The sequence below is a fragment of the Bombina bombina genome, chromosome 1, assembly GCF_027579735.1.
Source record: "Bombina bombina isolate aBomBom1 chromosome 1, aBomBom1.pri, whole genome shotgun sequence".
Lineage (NCBI taxonomy): Eukaryota > Metazoa > Chordata > Amphibia > Anura > Bombinatoridae > Bombina > Bombina bombina.
Genome location: NC_069499.1, coordinates 1286758103 through 1286773736, shown reverse-complemented (window position 1 = coordinate 1286773736; position 15634 = coordinate 1286758103). Strand labels below are relative to the sequence as shown.

The window sequence follows — 15634 nt, the reverse complement described above, 5'->3', positions numbered from 1 at the left end:
CAGCTTCATGCAAAGAAATTTGAATAGTACCTCTTCATACACACAATAGAACAATTTTGTATTTGATGACCCATTAACTATCTATAACAGGTTTTCCTCTTAGCTCATACATATGGACATCTCAAATATAAAGCATGTATCAATAATGTTACTGATACTACAAACGTATGCAAGTATAGAAAAGAAGGTTAGTCCACTCAAAGTTAAATGCGGCAGTAGCATTACATTCAGCTATCCTGGTAGTGTCCAAAGGATCTGACGTGTTTCACGCATGTGCTTCATCATACTACAGAATTATTGACAAACTATTTCTTAGAGAAACTAATTGGACACAAAGTCTCAAGCCCTGGTAAAATTTTCCGAACATCATTAATATACAGTATGTCTCTCTTTATTTCCACCACTGTTCTGAGATCAATTCACTGCAAAAAAATCTCATATCATATTACGATCACACATGGAATAAAAAAAAAATAATAACATACATTCGTTTTGGTAACGGCACGAGCAATTATCTTATAGTTGCAATTGAAAATGAACATTAAAAAAAACTAAATAAAGCAGAGACTTGATGAAGCTGACAATGTCCTTGATCAAATACATAAAGTCTAAAAATCATATCATTAAAAATGACTTGTAAATACCTTTTTAATGGTATAATTTACACCTTTATTTTAAGCACTGAATGAATTTACAATCATGCACTTTAAGATAATGATATTATGAGTTGGCGCCCCTTTACACAAAGCATCTGTCGCACAATATGTTGTACTTACAGAATATCTCTAATCAATGTATTGACTCATTCTGACATTTAAAATTAATGAGAAGTAAATGGCAAGCACGAATGTAATTAGAGGAATTGAGAAAAGCATGACCAACTTAGAAGCTAAATTATTTCTTGTAAATTAATGCTTTGAGAACATATTTTTGGAGCTGATACACCGCAAGAAGGTTTTAGAAACATTTTATTCTATGCCAATTTATAAATAAGTTCTATACTCTACCCATTCTCCTAAATACATGACATTTATAAATAAATATGAGACCCTAAATAAAGTCTTTTTAACAATTCCATTCTACAATACACTATTCTGGTAGCATCGTATTCTGTTTCTTTCTCTATTTTTCTTTGTACTGTTAATTTAGTTTGCAGTGAATTGTAGGCAAGAAAGGGGTCACTGAAAGGATGACAGAATATGTTACCATGGCAATAGTTTATTAAAACATTCTCTATATATAAGGTGATTATGAGACTAGGCAATGAAAATGCTCATATAAGCTCTATGAAACGCAACACTTATCATTATTATTAATATATTTAATTTATAAGTCAAGCAAATTTACCCCTTACTTGCCACAGAAGAAAAAATATATAGAGGTAAAAAAAAAACTTTATCCAAACTGCTTGGGACCAAAAAAGGTTTGGATTTTTGAATATTTGCATTTTGAAAATAGGACAGATGGGAGAGGGTATGGAACCAAGTGTAAACAATATTTACATATAATAATACAGCTTATACATGTAAGCTAAAGGTCATTTTACATTATTTTTTTTAAATACTTTTTTGTATACACAGTACCCTCAGAAAGCTAGTGCAGTACTGTAATCAGAGAGGTAATACTGTATTTGTTGTTTTAAATAAATATAGATAATTATTTGCATTTTAGGACCCCAAAAAAACAAGAAACCAAAGAAACAGGCAGAGAAGATTGTGACTTAGTCGGGGAAAAAAAATATTTATTATTAATTTTATTTTTTTTAAATATTAATTAAAAAGTTTGGCATTCAGAATAAGTTTGGATTTTGGCATTCCGGATTTGGGAATTTGTACCTGTACATGAATAACGAAATTTGGAACCTCTCATAGTAGGTGCAGTTATAAAGAGAAAAAAAAAAAAAATGTACCACAGAAAGGCTTTCATCCTAGCAATCAGGTCTTTGAAGTGCTTTGAAAATTTTATGGAGGAATGCATTTTTAAGTTAATGACCCTAAAAAGGGACAGTAATCATTTCTATTTATTATACTGCATTTTTAAGAAAGCAGAATTTAGTGAAAATGAATCACAATAAAAGTGTCCAAGTTGTATTCTAAATATTTATTTTAGTCCCTCATGGGTGTTATTTATCGTTCTGCCACAGCTTCCCATTGGTCACAAGCTTTTTTCCAAATGTGAAACGGTGGGCATTACAACTAATAAGACGCCATACTGACTGCTTCATTGACAGAGCAGTGCATGCTTCCAGAACCTGTGTTTTAGTAACTGTAACAAGTGAAAAACTATCTGTCATATAACAGACACTGAAGGCGAGACACTGAAAGCGCTCTCTGCTTTCTATCAATGAGACAGTCATGTATAACTTGTGATTGACATTACCTCCTGCTGTAACACATTTGATAAAAGCTGGGTGCCAAGGGACAGATGTGGCAGAAAGTAGGACCCAAAGGAGTCAAATATATATTTTTAGAATACAGTTTGGATCACTTTAATAAAGACTATTATGAACTAGATTGTGCATTCTTTACAATAAGTAGAAACACTATCAAGAAGAAAAATGGAAGCCTCTATACACCATACTTACTGTCTCTTATTTAATTTCAAGACAAAAATATTTATTTTTAGATTTGTGTTTGCCGTTTATTTACTTCTTTCTAGGTTTACTATCTGTACATTGTTAGTAGGATTTAATTACAAATTTGCAAAATAACTAATTATCATTGAAAACATGAAAGTTTTTTTATTTTTCTCTCAAATTGGATGGGTGTTTCCTTCCCTGGGATGCTATGTCAGTAGTGTTCTCCACAGGAAATGTTGCCAGCCGGTGGCTTTATGAAGTAGCCGGGTGGGGGCAGAGTAATATTTTCTATTATTATATAATTTTCTGCTATACGAAGTACAAATTAATTGCATAATTTAACATAAATGTATTTGACTATAATTTGTGCAATAAAAACATTTTTAATATTAGCTAATGTTAGCTTAAAGGGACACTGAACCCAAATGTTTTCTTTTGTAATTCAGAAAGAGCATGCAATTTTAAGCAACTTTCTAATTTGCTCCTATTATCAATTTTTCTTCATTCTCTTGCTAACTTTATTTGAAAAAGAAGGCATCAAAGCTTTTTTTGGTTTCAGTACTCTGGACAGCACTTTTTTATTGGTGGATGAATTTATCCACCAATCAGCAAGGACAACCCAGGTTGTTCACCAAAAATGGGCCAGCATCACTTACATTTGTGCATTTCAAATAAAGATACCAAGAGAATGAAGAACATTTGATAATAGGAGTAAATTATAAAGTTGCTTAACCCCTTAATGACCGAGGACGTGCAGGGTACGTCCTCAAAAAAAAGGCAGTTAACGCCTGAGGACGTACCCTGCACGTCCTCGGTGTGGAAAGCAGCTGGAAGCGATCCTGCTCGCTTCCAGCTGCTTTCCGGTTATTGCAGTGATGCCTCGATATGGAGGCATCCTGCAATAACCTGACATGGCCATCCGATGCAGAGAGAGCCACTCTGTGGCCCTCTCTGCACCGGACATCGATGGCCGGTATCGTTGGTGGGTGGGAGCCGACTTGGGAGGCGGGTGGGCGGCCATCGGTGTGCCGTGTGACGTCGAGGGGGGCGGGATCGGGCGCGGGACCGTCGGGGGCGCGCACGGACGCGCGCGCGTGCACGGAGGGTGGCGGGCGGGCGCGTGCACGGGGCGGGAGCGGGTGGGAACCGCTACACTACGGAAAGTGAATAAAAGTAAAATGTTAAGTGGCCTAGGCACACCAAAAAAATAAACACTAAAAGAGATCGTGGAGGGGTGGGGGGTTGGTTTTTGGGTGGGGGGGAAGCTACACTACAGAAAAGTCTAAAAAATGTAAAACAAATACATTTTTTCTTCTAAACTGGGTACTGGCAGACAGCTGCCAGTACCCAAGATGGCGCCCATTAAGTTAGAGTGGGAGGATTATAGAGCTGTTTGGGGGGGATCAGTGAGGTTGGGGGCTAAGGGGGGATAGTACACAACAGCATATGTAAATATGCTTTAAAAAAAAAACACCAAAAAATACAAATATAGCTTTTATTTTAGTACTGGCAGACTTTCTGCCAGTACTTAAGATGGCGGGGACAATTGTGGGGTGGGGGAGGGAAGAGAGCTGTTTGGGAGGGATCAGGGGGTCTGATGTTTCAGGTGGGAGGCTGAGCTCTACACTAAATCTAATATTAACCCTGCAAGCTCCCTACAAGCTACCTAATTAACCCCTTCACTGCTAGCCATAATACACGTGTGATGCGCAGCGGCATTTAGCAGCCTTCAAAATACCAAAAAGCAACGCCAAAGCCATATATGTCTGCTATTTCTGAACAAAGGGGATCCCAGAGAAGCATTTAGAACCATTTGTGCCATAACTGCACAAGCTGTTTGTAAATGATTTCAGTGAGAAACCTAAAATTTTGAAAAATTTTACGTTTTTTTTAATTTGATCGCATTTGGCGGTGAAATGGTGGCATGAAATATACCAAAATGGGCCTAGATCAATACTTGGGGTTGTCTACTACACTACACTAAAGCTAAAATTACCCCAAAAAGCTCCCTACATGCTCCCTAATTAACCCCTTCACTGCTGGGCATAATACACGTGTGGTGCGCAGTGGCATTTAGTGGCATTCTAATTACCAAAAAGCAACACCAAAGCCATATAAGTATGCTATTTCTGAACAAAGGGGATCCCAGAGAAGAATTTACAACCATTTGTGCCATAATTGCACAAGCTGTTTGTAAATAATTTCAGTGAGAAACCTAAAGTTTGTGAAAAAATTTGTGAAAAAGTGAACGATTTTTTTTATTTGATCGCATTTGGCGGTGAAATGGTGGCATGAAATATACCAAAATGGGCCTAGATCAATACTTTGGGATGTCTACTAAAAATATATATATACATGTCAATGGATATTCAGAGATTCCTGAAAGATATCAGGGTTCCAATGTAACTAGCGCTAATTTTGAAAAAAAAAATGGTTTGGAAATAGCAAAGTGCTACTTGTATTTATTTCCCTATAACTTGCAAAAAAAGCAAAGAACATGTAAACATTGGGTATTTCTAAACTCAGCATAATATTTAGAAACTATTTAGCATGGGTGTTTTTTGGTGGTTGTAGATATGTAACAGATTTTGGGGGTCAAAGTTAGAAAAAGTGGGTTTTTTTTCAATTTTTCCTCATATTTTATAATTTTTTTTATAGTAAATTATAAAATATGATGAAAATATTGGTATCTTTAGAAAGTCCATTTAATGGCGAGAAAAACGGTATATAATATGTGTGGGTACAGTAAATGAGTAAGAGGAAAATTACAGCTAAACACAAACACCGCAAAAATGTAAAAATAGCCTTGGTCCCAAACGGACAGAAAATGGAAAAGTGCTGTGGTCATTAAGGGGTTAAAATTTCATGCTCTATCTGAATCACGAAAGAAAAAGATTTGGGTACAGTGTCCCTTTAATATTGGCTACAATTTTAGCTGGGTGGTCAGAAAAATCAGCCGGGTGGTGGTCCCACTAAAAAGGTCCTGGGGAAAAACTCTGCAGTAGTTTATTTTTTTCATCCACAACTGCCAACAAGACCCAAAGTGACCCATCATTTCAAAAGTAAAATTTGCTTGTTATTTATAGTCCTTGCGATTACTATTTAAAGAACCAATAAACATTTTTAAATAAATCATTGATGTACACGGTTACGCAAAACTATAATTACTTGTGTTTATTCTAACAATACATAACCTGTATTAGTTCTGACTTTTTTTTTTTTTTTTTTTTTTTTTTTACGTTCCACAAACGGAATTTCTGGTACTTTTAAAAATACATTTGCAGACCCCAATTCCTTTTGATCTGTGTTAGTTGGTTTTCCTGCCCTAGGCCATTTGCTGGATTATACATAAATGTTCATGTGTACAAGTATATAAGGATTTTATATACAGGAACTCAACAAAATGCAAATATTAAGCTAAAAAAATAGAATCATAAACCTAATTTACTAGCAAGTTTTCTCTTGAAACCAATATTTGCTGAAACAACTTTATTATAATAAGTGATAATTCCTTGTGGTATCACACTACCGACATGATTAAAACCAATAAAGAGGTGTGGCTTACACAATCCATATTGGTTTGGGCAGCTCAGGGTTAGTTGTAGAATTGTACTAGTATCATGCTCCCTCTATTCATATCACGCTTCTATCTTAAACCACTAACTACACTTTTTGCCATCTCCTCATGGATATCACACAGTTACTGAAAAGACTAAGTGTACTAAACCGATCTCGGTTTCCTACATCTAAAGAGGTCAGTGGTTCTGCTATATCCTTTGATCTGCAGCACAAAGACCTTTAAATCCTGGAGTGTTGGTGTGCCCTGAAGACTGAGAAATGCTGCAAGTTTAAACTGGGCCCTAAGTAGCCTCATTCCTCTACCTCCTTAACGGATGCAATTTCTGTAATGTAATGATGTTATGTAACCTACGTGCATGATCATTCTTCTGTATTGTATAACTTGCCTGTCCATTATAAATAACATTTCATATTAAATCATTCTACATTTGCAGATCTTTAAACTAATGAAAACTATAGATTATGTTATCCAATTTCTACTATGAATCATTTTTTTTTTTAAACTTATGTTCTTTTAAAGAACATACTATCTCATTGTGAAGTGCTTAAGAAGGGATAGAAATGACAAAATGTAAAAAGTGCATGGGTCCATTTCAATGTGAAATAGAAGCATTTTTCCAATATACTTCCAATAGCAATAATGCTTCTATTAAAAGTTTACTGTTATTCAGCTGCATACTCACATATGCTATAAGGGCCCGTGCATCAGTAATTAAGCACCACACCTTCCCAGAGAGCAAGCAGGGGCACCTTTATTGCACAAATTACATTTTCACAGAAGCAATATGCACCCCCCCCCAGCTCTCTGAGCAGGACTTGTGTTTGAATACTGGTGCATGGCCCTGAGAGGATATGTGCATATGCCACTGAAAAACAGTAATAAGTTTTACTAGAAGTCTTTTTGGTAATGAAAGCATATTACAAAATGCTTATTTTTCAAATTGAAATGCTTCCATGTACATTTTAATTCTGCCCCTTCATTTGCCTGTATGTACTGAATTCATCCATACAGGACTGCTGAATTGGAAAATAAGAGACTAAATTACATTTAAAACTATTGTTTACATAAACAAATGATCAGGATGCCTGCTCTCACACTCAGTGAATAGGGAAGCCTTATAAATTAAATATCTGAAAGTCTCATAAAGCGTGAATACTATGTTCTCATGACACCATGAAGACAAATAAAAAATATTTGTATCTATTATAAATAATGGGTAAAATACATTTATAAAATCATTAGAACCAGCAATAGGAAAGATCTTCTGCATTGCTTTGTACTGCTACCCCCTACAGATAAAGCATGACATCTGAGCAATAAAATCTTACTTATGTGACAAGCTTATATCCATTAAACTTTGTGCTCAGCCATAGTAAATATTCCCTCTTTCTAAAACAAAAAACATTCAGCTGGGATTATAAAGTAACATGTGACCATACTTACTTTCCCATCCAAACTGCATAGCTTTCAGGAAGCTTCGGAATAAAAAGTATTGATTTCCCTGTGTCAACGTCAATGGCACCATAGCAGTCAGATTCAGTTACGCCAAAGGCCCAGTGGAAGAAGGATTCCTGCATTAAAAAGGCAAATAATATCAATACAATTGACAATTTATTTTTAGAAGAAATGTTTTTAAATCAATAGCAAAACTGTATAATTGTACATGCATCCTAATATACCACGTTCATGCACTATATAAGTGCAAAGAAAACAGACAGGGGCCGGACTTTAACAGAATAATTTATTTTGAAATGAAAAATACATAGAAATAAAAAAGGCTACAAATGTGTTAAACTAATACACAAACTGCAGCTCAACCGATAACAAGCTCGCTATTTTTGTATAATCTCCTGCCAGATCAATGCACAGGTACAATAAGGCACACTAATAGAAAAACAACTAGAATCATTCACTCGCCAGCCATCCATACGTGGCTGTTTCTTCTCAGAGCAACAGACCATGTTTGACCGCAGGGTTATCGTCAGGTCCCCATACCTCCAGTATCCCAAGAAGAGCAGGTTTTTTTTTTATTCTGCTTTGACTGTTCATACAGAAAACCAGGAAGAATGGGTGAGTACTTTCAAGTTTACAGCCTAAACATCCAGAACAGTAATACCGCTTGCTGTGACAGGTTTTTCTGAACAGTAAGACTATGCTGGAAACCCTGTCACCGTATTGCTAAGGCAGATCCATTCACTTTCCTTAAATTGTGAGCTTTTTTTTTGCATCGGAACACAAAGAGGGGACAGACTTGATGCAAGTGGAATCCGAAATCCCACCAAACCCCCCTGTAGTGACGCCACAATTGATTGCAGGGCCAGAAGAGCCCCCTAGAGCTGTGGGCCCAGTCTTAATAGGAACCTCCGAGACCCCTGAAGTTACGCCCCTGATCAATACCATAATATATCAGCACCGCTCTTTATTCAATATTAATCACCTTCCTTTACTTTAGATTATCTTTTTCATTTTCAACCAAAGATTTTTTATTTTTTATTATCTCTACTAAATGTAGAGAAACAAATGTAAATGAAAATAAATATGCAGCTGGAATAACGCTAAAGAATTTGAAATACCACAAAATTAAACTCAAAGACGTACCTGACGGAAAATGATTCCAGTATCAGTGCAGTATCGTTGAGTCTCCTCTCCGCCCTGCAAAACTACGATGGAGCCCTTTGAAACATCCTTATTGCTTCGGAGCTTATCACATAGCCTTTTTCTGTTCAGAGCAAAGAGAGCTGCAGGAACTCTCAAAGTCTCATTCCCCAGCCAATAAGAAGGACTAAAATTAAAGAAAACAAAAATTGGGGAAAACTGATAAAATAGGATCACAAAAATAAAACAAAACAAAAAACTACAACAGAAGAAAAAATGTCTAGTGAAGGTGGGAAAAAGAAACATAAATTAGGTGGAGAAAAAAAGTCAGTTATCTGAAAAAATACAGTAAGTGCAAGTCCAGTTGCAAAGCTAATGAGTTATAAATGATTAAGTACAGGGTCCTAAAACTGTCATGGAATTACGATTACACAGGAAACAAAGCTACGCACTTAGACTAATGCTAGAAAGGTTGATTAAACAAATATACATTGATTTGGGTAGCTTTACACGCTGATTTATCATTTTGAATATTTTGGACAGTTCTGCAGACCATGTCTCCGAAAAGATGTCAATAAATTTGAAACTGTTCCAAACGAGGGCTACTAAAATGGTACATGGTTTTAAAAAGAAACAAACTTACAAGAGATGATTTCATGGCCATAAAGAGACATAATAGTCAATATTAAATTGCACACTAGCAAAATATTGTTCTAGTACAAGCTATTATTGTTTCTGTGACAGTTCCTATCATGCACGTTATTTTACCTCTACTGACCCTGCAATTTTTAGGCTCCATTTATCAAGCAAGTGAAGCAGCTATGGAGCATTTGTGGAGCAGTCTCATTGGTGCAATCTTTAGGAGTTAAGTGGTCGCAGAGTTTGTTTGGTTTGATTAAAAGGCCCCGCTCTTTTGTGATTGGTCTCGCAAAAGTAGGGTGCAGCATTGCACAAAAGTTGCTTGTGCAAAAATAAATACAGAAAAACAGGCAGCAAATGCTAGTTAACCATTACCTTTTCACTGCAAACATACAGGCCCCTATGCTACATAACTTATCTGTAACAAAAAAAAAAGCACAAAAAAAGCTCTCATCAAAGTTCCCAATTTTGAGAAGTGTACGCAAAAAAAATGACCTAAAAAATACACACATATATATATATATACACACATACACATACATATACCCACACCAACTGCTTTTTTAAGAGTTTTAATGTAATTCAGAAAAAGCCTTTTTACGTGGATACCCCCTGATGCTACAGTTATCAGCCAGTAAATGACCTCCCTACTAGGAAAAACATAAAAACTTTTTTTTTTTCCTTTTTGTACAATGTCATTATAATTATTATAGGACCTTTATTATAATTTATTCTAATTGTACTACTATATACAGGGGAGAGAGTGCAGAGATCTGTACTATATTCAATCGGAATTTGGTTTTCTTTGAGGCAAAAAAAAGAATGGAACAAAAAAGCATTAGTTTTGAGGAGGCATATGATTTAGTTAATAAATCAGATTCAAATATTGGCCCCTCTTGATATGAATACCAACCAACCTAGTGACATGGCAGATTAACCCCATCCTCCCCTCACAAAAAGCAAAGAGAAATCCCATTAGATCAATGTCAACTTCCTCTAGAAAGCACTTCAATTTGGAATCCCCCTGAATCATATTGCCCAGAAATTCTTGATTTTGTGAAGTCTGCTGGCATAAATATAAATGTCACTAATTTCACCCAAGCAGATTAGTTCTACATTTACTCCAGTAAATGGCTGTGCAAACAAATTTATATGCACAGCAATGCTTGGGCCAAAAATCCAGCAGCCTTGTAGATTAAACCCAAATATCACATACAAAACTAAAAAATTTTGTACGTAAGAAATCTATAAAATCTACCCACTCTGTATATTCATCTCCCCTCTTCCCAGAAGTAATGCCCATAAAAAGATATCAAGATCAAAGATATATACACACACACACACGAGTCCCTGCTACTATTCAAAGGTAGACTAATTTTTAAACAATACATCTTCTCCAGAAGAGCACGTTATGGCATTACATTCTATAAAAGGTGTGCGAGTGCCTCCGGATACATTTAGAATTTCTGGATGTATGAAGAGAAAGATTGTAAACTGGATCCACCTGGCTGTCACCTCATCTAAGTATAAGTGAGAAAATTGACTGGGACCTTGTTAAGCCTTTATTAGGCTATGAGTAACATCTATATGTTGACAATTATTACACCAGCAGCTAACTTTTTAAAATATTATACTGCTTTGACACTGTGGCCTGTGAAATAGTACGAAAAGGTTTGCTAAAACAGCTAATCTCCAAAAGGCTAAAGGCTGGGGAATCAATACCTTTATAGAGTGAAGAACCTTTAGCAGTAAAGTTTTGTGACAAAAAAAGATGTGCATATTTTGTAACAAATACGCAATGAGTGTACCAGGGAAGTTTCTGCAAGAGGTGGACAGTCCAGGCAGCAAAATATTTGTTTCAAATATAGATTATATAAAGTACATGGGTAGAGTAGATCTTTCAGACCAAATAATTAAGCCATGCTTTGCTGCATGGAAAAGCAAAATTTGGTTAAAAAAAAAAAATTATTAACAGGCTATTCAATTCAAAGGGTACTTTTTAATTCATTTGTACTGTACAGATACGCAGCATCATCTAACACATTTGGAACAGCCAATAGAATGCCAGCTCAATACTATTGGCTGATTGGATAAGCCAATAGGATTGAACTTCAATCCTATTGGCTGATTGCATCAGCCAATATGATTTCTTCTACCTTGATTCTGATTGGCTGATAGAATTCTATCAGCCAATCGGAATTGAAGGGACGCCATCTTGGATGACATCATTTAAAGGAACCTTCATTCAGTGTTAGTAGTCGGAAGGAAGAGGATGCTCCGCGTCGTATGTCTTGAAGATGGACCCGCTCCGCGTCGGATGGATGAAGATAAAAGATGCCGTCTGGATGAAGACTTCTGCCCGTCTGGAGGACCACTTCGCCCGGCTTGGATGAAGACTTCTCCCGGCTTCGTTGAGGACTTCGGCCAGGTTGGATGAAGACTTCTCCCGGTAAGGTGATCTTCAAGGGGTTAGTGTTATTTTTTTTTAAGGGGGTATTGGGTGGGTTTTAGAGTAGGGTTGGTTGTGTGGGTATTGGGGGGGGGGATTTGTAAAAAAACATTTTATAGGTAAAAGAGCTGATTACTTTGGGGCAATGCCCCGCAAAAGGCCCTTTTAAGGGCTATTTGTAATTTAGTGTAGGGTGGGGCTTTTTTTATTTTGGGGGGGCTTTTTTATTTTGCTAGGGGGATTAGATTAGGTGTAATTAGTTTAAAAATCTTGTTTATTATTTTCTGTAAATGTCAGGGGCAGCAGATTAGGGGTTAATAAGTGTAAGATTAGGGGTGTTTAGACTTGGGGTTCATGTTAGGGTGTTCGGTGTAGACATAAATTTTATTTCCCCATAGGAATCAATGGGGCTGCGTTAGGAGCTAAACGCTGCTTTTTTTGCAGGTGTTAGACTTTTTTTCAGCCGTCTCTCCCCATTGATTCCTATGGGGAAATCGTGCACAAGCACGTATAACCAGCTCACCGCTAACGTAAGCAGCGCTGGTATTGGAGTGAGATGTGGAGCAAAATTTTACTCAACGCTCACTTCTTGTCTGTTAACGCCGGGTTTGTAAAAACCCGTAATATCAGCGCTGTCTGTAAGTGAGCGGTGAGCATAAACTGCTCGTTAGCACCGCACAGCCTCTAATGCAAAACTCGTAATCTAGGTGAAAGGTCTTTATTTTTGTTTAAATGGAGTAATAGTAAAAATGCTTAAATTTCAAAGGTACTTTCAGCAAGTTTTTCACTAAAATTCACGGTAGTGAAGGTGTTAAAAATTGTTTAACATTGTTAAAAACACAGTTGCAAAGCTGCTCCATACCTTTATATAGAGTAGCAATTAAAGGGACACTGAACCCAAATGTTTTCTTTCGCGATTCAGATAGAGCATGACATTTTAGGTAACTTTCTAATTTACTCCTATTATCATATTTTCTTCATTCACTTGGTATCTTTATTTTAAATGCAAGAATGTTTAGATGCCGGCCCATTTTTGGTGAACAACCTGGGTTGTTCTTGCTGATTGGTGGATACATTTATCCACCAATAAAAAAGTGTTGTCCAGAGTCTGAACCAAAAAAAGAAGCTTAGATTACTTATTTTTTAAATAAAGATAGCAAGTGAACAAAGAAAAATTGATAATAGGAGTAAATTAGAAAGTTGTTTAAAATTCCATGCTCTATCTGAATCACGAAAGAAAAAAATTTGGGTTCAGTGTCCCTTTAAACGATTAGTGGATATTACATATGTTTTAAGTGCAGATGAGGTGTGGACAGAAATGGAAAGAGCAGAAGATTTCTAATCAATATGACAGGATGAGAGTTGACAAACAATGTGAGATTGACAGATGTTATATAATGCAACTCATAATGATACCTTTACTATTCAGATAGAATAAACAACTACAAAAATACAGATTGCTTTTATTATAAAATGTGTTCATATCCATTGATATCTTTCTGACATCTGCACGATTCTGAGCCTACCTAGGTGTGATCTTCAACAAATAAAGTACATTTGATAAAAGAAGCAAATTGGAAAGAATTTTTAAATTACTGCCTGCATCATGTAAGTTATATTTTGGCATTTTATGCCTCCTTAATTTTAGCAGTCTATGTAAATGTATTTTGAACATTATATTCCATCTGACAGCAGTATCCAACTAATAACAAAATTAGACAATGTCACACACAAAAAAGTTGAACGCCACAATAATAGACATGAAGGGACTCACTATAGAACCTGAAGTTATTTCTCCATGCAGTAAAAAAAAAAAGCCTTCCCTGCATTTATAACAAAATAAGAGACAATTTTGTTTGTCCAATTTCCTGCATAGCGTTAATTTATCTTTCCAGCCAACATCAGGGAAAAAATATATGTAATTTCAGAGCAGTACTTTTATATTACACAGTAAATTCAAGCAGTAATTGTATTTTCACAAACTAAAAGTACACGCTGGCACAGAGATGGCTGAGTATAACAAAAGGAAGAAAATCAGATTGGAGTTTCGGGATTTAACAACATTCTTATTTTTCTGTTCAAAAGAATTCATGTGCATATATATACACATAGAAATACATAGAAACCAGAGATATGTCTATTTACTTGTACTCCTCTTCTAAAGAATAAATTATACTTGTAAATATTACTGGCAAAGTTTAATTATAAAAGCTACTTGTAAGAACTATATTAAAGTCAGTCCCAGTAAGGTCCTAGTGGCTGGGACGTGACTTAAAGGACTAGTCTAGTCAAAATTAAACTTTCAGGATTCAGATAGAGCAGGCAATTTTAAGCAACTTTCTAATTTACTCCTATTATCAACTTTTCTTCATTCTCTTGGTATTTTTATTTGAATTTAAGATTAGGAGCCGGCCCATTTTTAGTTCAGCACCTGGGTAGCACTTTTCCTATTCCTTTAATGAGATATAAACCTTCTGTTTCATTGTAACAAAAGAAGCAATAAACAGTGAGTTGTACTTAATGGAAATCATTTCAATATGTATAATTCAAAATTTTAAAAACTAACTAATTTAACTTAATTTGTACAGTGTCCATTACTTCCTGCTGCAGAAGGGAGCTGTGGTCTCTACAGGAAGGCAAAGGAGCAGCTTTTCCTTTGAAGTGTTGCTAGGAAACACCTATAATAGCACTGTTTCATATCACTTAAACAAATACTGTGAATGAATCCCAGGACATGACTAAACAGTTGCAGAATTGGTCATAGCAAAGTCGAAATAAATACGAGACATACAGCAGATGTAAAAGATAGCAAACCAGAAGAGTTGTCAAGGAGGAAGCAAAAGGTCAAAATATCACACAAGCAAAATTAGGCACAGAATCACTTGGCAAAGGTGTAGTTAAAAAAAAACACACACAATAGCCGAAGTCCAAGAAAACAGCAGCAAAAATACAAACACACATACAATGAAGTCAATCTGGAAAAATATAAAGGCAAAACAACGCCAAAAAGGAAAAAGGACACGATGATTGCCACCACAAAAACAAATTACACCACAGGTTAACAGCGTGAGGAAAAATTATGCTGCTTAAACAACTTCATCATTTCAACCATAAAAACACTAAAGTGAATGAAAAATCAAAAAAGTTAACGCTGAGAGTATTTCTTACAGAATGGTCAGTAGTATTCTGGAGCAGTTTTAAAGGGACAGTCAAGTCCAAAAAAAACTTTCATGATTCAGATAGGGCATGTAATTTTAAACAACTTTCCAATTTACTTTTATCACCAATTTTGCTTTGTTCTCTAGATAGTCTTAGTTGAAAGCTAAACCTAGGAGGTTCGTATGCTAATTTATTAGACCTTGAAGGCTGCCTCTAATCTAATTGCATTTTGATAGTTTTTCACCACTAGAGGGCATTAGTTCACGTGTTTCATATAGATAACATTGAGCTCCGGCACGTGAATTTACCATGGAGACAGCTCTGATTGGCTAAACTGCAAGTCTGTCAAATTAACTGAAATAAGGGGGTAGTCTGCTGAGGCTTAGATACAAAGTAATCACATAGGGAAAATGTGTATTATTACAACTGTCTTGATTATGCAAAACTGGGGAATTGGTAATAAAGGAATTATCTATCTTTTAAACAACAAAAATTTTGGTGTTGACTGTCCCTTTAATTTCAAAAGTTTTTTTTTTCTTTTCAAAACACTCTGGAAATAAGCTTCACCAAGCAGCAAATCAAACATATCTTCTGCTGATGAGAGTTAATAAACTCAAAACAGCTGTCCAGAAGT

The 15634-nt window shown here is 35.8% G+C and overlaps 1 protein-coding gene across 1 annotated transcript in view; it reads right to left on the bottom strand.

The window, feature by feature from the left end:
* The window catches only part of PEPD (peptidase D), a 999359-nt gene that overhangs the window by 959294 nt on the left and 24431 nt on the right, over positions 1–15634 (bottom strand). Inside the window, exons 2-3 of the mRNA XM_053701517.1 lie at positions 8757–8940; positions 7602–7729 (exon numbers count right to left, since the gene is read on the bottom strand). Of these exons, the coding sequence (XP_053557492.1) occupies positions 7602–7729; positions 8757–8940 (312 nt within the window). The remainder of the gene's footprint in view (positions 1–7601; positions 7730–8756; positions 8941–15634) is intronic.